Source organism: Chironomus tepperi, unplaced genomic scaffold (assembly GCF_022539635.2).
Source record: "Chironomus tepperi strain 1889 unplaced genomic scaffold, CSIRO-AGI_Ctep_v1 contig_445, whole genome shotgun sequence".
Lineage (NCBI taxonomy): Eukaryota > Metazoa > Arthropoda > Insecta > Diptera > Chironomidae > Chironomus > Chironomus tepperi.
The window spans coordinates 7,559,452-7,565,451 of NW_027226567.1; the positions used below are offsets into that span (position 1 = coordinate 7,559,452).

Genomic DNA, 6,000 nt, shown 5'->3' on the forward strand with positions numbered 1-6,000 from the left:
CTCATAATTTTGCCCTACTTTAATCTAATCTACCGGGACATCCTATTACTTTCACTCAATATCCGCATCACTTGAAAAAATAAATTTTTTAAGCCTCAAAATTCCTCCGGCTCAGATTTTCTTTCCCGAAATAGCAACAGCACATAAATTCCAAATAATTGCCATCCTAACTCACAGTCTGCCGCTTTGAATTCAGAGAATAATTTCCCACAGGGACTTTTAACGTACGACACGACACAAAAAAAATATTCATAACGAGAAAGCATCAAGTAATTCGCTGTAAGGCATATTCTTTAGGATTATGTCTCCCTCATCATTTTACCTCTATATATAAGCTTTATTGTGGCTTAAAAAAAGTCTGAAAGCTTCATTATAATTTGTACTGCACGTTAATCCTTGAAAATGAAGCAGCTAATAAAAGGAAAAAATGATAATTTAAATATCTGAAATAATCATGAAAAGCTTGTCGTGGATTCAGCATAAGAAAAAAGATGTTTTTTTATTGTACTATAAATTTCCGCTCATCAAACTAATGACATGAATAAGAAGAAGAATCACTTAGTTTTGAGATAGACAAGTGGATGATTATGTAATTGAGAATTAGACGATTGGGTTTAGTGGGAGTTTGTGGCGCATTTTTGTAAATGATTTGATATTGTTCATGCTGAGATCTAGGGTTCGGCCATATTCAGTTATCTACAGTTATCTACACTTATATTCAGTTATCTACAGTTTACTAACTGAATATATAACTAACTGAATATATTTTTTGAATTTAAAATGACCGTTTAAATTGAAATGCGTAAATTTCCTTCTTCAGGATCTTCTTTTATGACTTAGGGCAGCCATCTGCTGTATTTTTGCCGGGACACTGCTGTACGTTTCACCCTTGCTGCTGTGTCCCGACAAAGCCCCAAAATATCCCGATTTTTTAACAAATCAAAAACTCCATACAAATATTGGAATTTTTGACAAATTTCGAAACATTTTCGTTTTGAAGATGCGGGTTCAAGCCCAGGACTGAACATATTTTTTTACAGAATTTCAATTAATTTCTGCACTTTTTTGCCAGCTCCTAACGTTATTTAATTAGTTCTTTCAATATTAAGACTCAAAATAGTAAAAAAGAACTCCAATAGTGCCAAGTTCAGAAATGCCCAGAAATATTCAATTTGAAATTAACGGAATTTTTGTATTCAAAAAATTTATCTACAGTTAGTAAACTGTGGATAACTGAATATATTCTGAATATTATCTACATGTTAGTAACTGTATATATTCAGTTAGTATTTTTCCGAACCCTCAGTGAGATCAAGCGATATTGTCTGTAGAACAATGAAGTGGCTTATTAGAATAAAACAGCGTCCATTTGGTAGTTGAAGGTGCTTAGGAGACGTGTGTCGTTTAGAAGCCACTTTTGGGTGTATACAGCAATACTTAAGCTCAGATCTTATTTGCTATGGAGTTACGCTGTTTATTTGATTATGGACGGCATTTCTGGGAATCTTTGAAGTCTTCATGGTGCTAGTACAGAATTTCGTAATGATACGGCTTCTTGCCGTTCTTATAAAGATTTGGTGGTATCAAATTTTATTGTGTCGCTCCATATTTGATACCTGAATACTTAGCACAGATTGGTTTATCGATCCAAAATTTGGACTTAGCCCCGTATGACTCCAACTTGGTGCCAGATTCGATTATAATTTGACACTTTGCTAGAGTCACAAGTTGAGATTTTAATACCTATTCAAAATGTCAATCCCGGGATCCTGGGATTGGAAACCCTACTCACAACGGGTTGTGGTCCCATAATAGATCGATTAATCAACTTGTGCTATTTGCGATATAGACTTAATTCAGATCAAGAATTGATACTTCTCGGAAGGCCAGAAGGTAAAACTGATGAAAAATCTAGGCGTGACTCGTATATTTTGCTAGATTAGGTTGCATTCGACTTCAGACCAGACTCATGCCTGTCTGTGGCCGGATTTTCCACCTTTCATACGTCTTGTGCCTTCCAGGCTGGATCAATTTTCCAGCACTCGAAAATTGAGCAAAAAGCAGGGTTTTAAGTATAATTTGATAAAATAATGAAGAGCTCTAGTCTTGAGCATGAAAAGAGACTCAATCCCTAATCCAGACATCAACCAAATAATCCAAACTTCCACTAATCCCAACCAACTTTCCTAATAAAATAGCTCTAAAAAACATTTACGATAATCCCAAAACGTAAAGAAAAGAAGACGATAATTATCATTTAGTCTTGTAATCGCATCTCATCTGTTTCTATTCGTTCACTATTATCTAGTACAAAGCAAAAAAAATAAAATAAATCGTACATAATTGAACGTGACGTAACTGATATATACGGCAACCACTTTTTTCCACCAAAATCGATTCAGCTGCTTTTGAAAAAAAAATAAAAATTGTATACAGAGCAGCGTAAAGAAAAGCATGAAATATGTTGATGTAATACTAAAAATGTAATTTTCTTTCTTTTTTTCTCTTCTCTCTCCTCGCATGTACAACACGATACCGTCATCATATATTCACAAATTCAACATCATCGTACATTCAATCGTTTGTTTTGTATATGCCATGATGTATACATAGAGCGAACAGCATTTTCGAGAGCAATTGGAGAAGACAGATCAATTATCATATCTCACCGGTCAACTTCTGTTGTTGGAGAGTCGCTTAGTACGGAAACAGAAACAAATTGCCAACATTTTATACAATAAAGAGCTAACAATTTACCGTCAACAAAAGATAATTGAGGCACTATCTAGTCGATTAGAGCTGCATGGGCTCGATCATCAAATAATATTGGCCGATACACAAACTGAATGTGATTTAAATGATTCGGATTCAGCTGTTGTACTTGAAGATATTGATGATTGTAATTCACTTATATCATTAAAAAAGAAGTCATGTAGTAATGATGTTGTAAGATCAATATCAGATGTGATACAAATGCCACGTCGTACATTACAAAAGTCAAATTGTTATTTGCGCCGTCCAGATATATTGGAGACTGTTTATAGTGTTGAGGAAGATCCCGATGCAAATAGTCAAGAGCTTAAGGATAAAGAGTCAATACAACCTGTACAACAGCAACAACAACAACCACAAAATACTGATTTAGCTGAAAAACGTGATAAATTTAGAAATCGTTCTGATAAGAGAATATCTGATGCCATAGATGATCCATCATATAATTCAGCAGATTCAATTTCCATATCGACAACACAATCGTCCTCGTCGACAACGACCTTTTGGGAAAAATTGACAAGCTATTATGACTATTCGAGATCAAGTACACCCGTACAGATAAGACGAGCATCAGATGACGATGTAAAGCTACACGAGCATCAACATCATCAAGTGACAAATTATAATCGTGTAATGTCTAATCATCGATCTGTTACAAAGCCTAAGGATGTGAAATATAAGAGAATTAATAAAGCAAAATCAAAGAGCCTCGAGGAGTTGAGGGGGAAGCTTAAAAATTGGGTGGAGCATCGTTCAAGTGGATCATATAATGTTCAACAAGAAAAGCTTCGCTATGAGGAAGCATAAAGTTTGTGTGCTTCGTGATTATTTTTTGCATTTTTCTCGATAATATATAAAAATTTTACCAAATATGCGCACCATTTTTGAGATAAAAAAACAAGAGACAACAAGGATATATATGTATAAATATAAAGCTGTATAATAACTAATTATTATTCAATATAATTAAATCCTTTTATCGAAATTCAAACACGAACTTTATGATTATTATTGCTGATTAAATAATCATTTGATAAAGTTCGACGAACAATTTGTTATACTCGGATTGAATAATTTAAGCCAATAATTAAGTGGGATCGCTCTCTTATTATGTAGCGTGCTTAGAAGAGGGAGGAGGACCTTAACCAGAGTTGCAGAACAGGTGCCTGTGACAGACAAAAACTGTACAAATTCTTGATAACTTATTTGGTTTTTCCTACAAAATCATATAAATTATCAAGAATTTGTTTGGTTTTTGCCCGTCACAGACACCTGTTTTGCAGCTCTGTCTTAATGTCGAAAATTCGCGTTACGTAATTAGAGGACGACCCCTAATCAAATGGGAATTGCTCAAATATGTCGTGACGTATTTGTCTAATTATGAAGTCAAGATAGAATTTTAAAAAAAAATTGTGCAATGATTAAGGATAAAGTGAAAGCATTCCAAAATTGATTATTTTTTGTTCAGTATTATTCTTTATGTAATTAAAAAAATGGACTCGATTATGAATATTTTTTAACTGTACCAGGTAAAGAGCATGGTTACATCTCGAGTGTACAAAAATACGTTAAAACGAGTTATTAACTGGACAGAAATTTGCCATCAACAAGTTATAGCGTAGTTTTGTCCACTTGGGCATGGAACAGAAAGACCGCTGCGGTACCTAAAAGCTGTATCTTTGTCTATTAGGGTACCAGGCAAAGAACATTCTTCCAAGAGCTTGCTCTACTTAAATGTACTAGTTAAACATGCTCGCGATCGTATTTTCAGCTTAATCTGCTCTTGAAAGCATGTTCTTTGTTTGTTAGGGTTTGACATTGATGGATTTATTAATTGTCTAGAAGGATTTGAAGTTTTTGGATTCTAGGGCAGTGGTGAGAAACCTCTGTGAGCGGTTTAGGCAGAGTGACCAGAAAAAATCGGAACATTTCTTAGTTTGGCATTATTTGGATTCTTCAAGAAAAGTATAGCAGCGTCCCCATAAAAATACAGCAAATGGCTGCCCTAGGCTTAGATCGAGGCTTACCACCAAGGAGTATCGTGGCATACTTTAGTGGTAAACCTCGACCGAAACCATATGCGGCCTACGGCTCATGCAATTTCCATACATTTATAGTTCCACACTAGTGTTTGCCTGAACACAGGTTTCCCACCATTGCTCTAACTAGTTCAAACCTTCTAGCATACAATAAACGAGTCCCATCTCAACAGAAAAAAGCACTATTTTAGATATGTTATAAAATTCAACATAAATCCATACGTCATTAATTTATTAAAGAAACATTTTCAAACACACATAATCTCACGACTCCAAGTGTTGTAAATTATAAATGCTAATAAAAATTTTAACAAAAATATCAATAAAAATTGCTCAAAGCTTTTTTCATTCCAAAAATAATAAGAATTCTTTTAATTTTAAATTAAAATTTCAGAAGAAATTTCACAGTAAGTCTAATTAAATATTTATGGCATCAAATTGTGGATGAAATTGAATTTTATTGAAATGTATTTATGAGGTTTGAGAATCAAGTTTCCTTGCAGCTTTAAAAATTTTATGTTTTGAATGCCCATGAACTTAATATTCCCTCTGCGACTGTGGCTTGTTTCCACATAATACAGTATTAATTTCAATTTTATTTATTTTTCATCAAGACCATATCCGTAGAAAGTAAAATCAACTGGGAATCTTTTTTTCTAGGTATAAGCCAAGTATAAGCTTCAGTATAATTAGCGGAAATAAAAAATTATGACGAAAAATTGAGAAATTTGTGAGATTTCCTAGGGGAACGTTTGAATATGATGTAACTCTAAAATAGCATTTTTTGACCCCCTTCCACTAAAGCAGGAATGAACAACGTTAAATTTTCCGCGATACAACTTGATGGTAAACCTTGATAGAAACATGACATACGGTTTATGGCATTTCCAAAAATTTTGGGCAGTACTCTAGTGTACAGCGGCATACAGCTTGCCCATCACTGGCTTAGAGGGGATTGGAGAGGGTAACAAGTCTACTGCTGCACACAGGTTGCATACAGGTTACACACAGGATGTACACTTGTAAGCTGTATTACACAGGTTGTCTAACACTGCCGTACTGTAACGTTTTGTAGCAATATCATGATCCATAACTAGAACTTCGTAACAAAATTGTCTCTTCCCTTTTCTTCTCCCTTTAAGTCAGTGATGGACAACATGTGTGCCGCCAACATATTTCAGAAATGTCA

General features: G+C 34.4%; 1 protein-coding gene across 2 annotated transcripts in view; it reads left to right on the forward strand.

The window, feature by feature from the left end:
- Window positions 1-5,123, forward strand: part of LOC139098144 (uncharacterized) — a 59,483-nt gene extending 54,360 nt beyond the window's left edge. For both annotated transcript variants that reach the window (XM_070650265.1, XM_070650266.1), the window contains exon 5: window positions 2,614-5,123. In XM_070650265.1, the coding sequence (XP_070506366.1) occupies window positions 2,614-3,579 (966 nt within the window). In that variant the 3' untranslated portion in view covers window positions 3,580-5,123. The remainder of the gene's footprint in view (window positions 1-2,613) is intronic.
- Window positions 5,124-6,000: the final 877 nt, after the last annotated feature.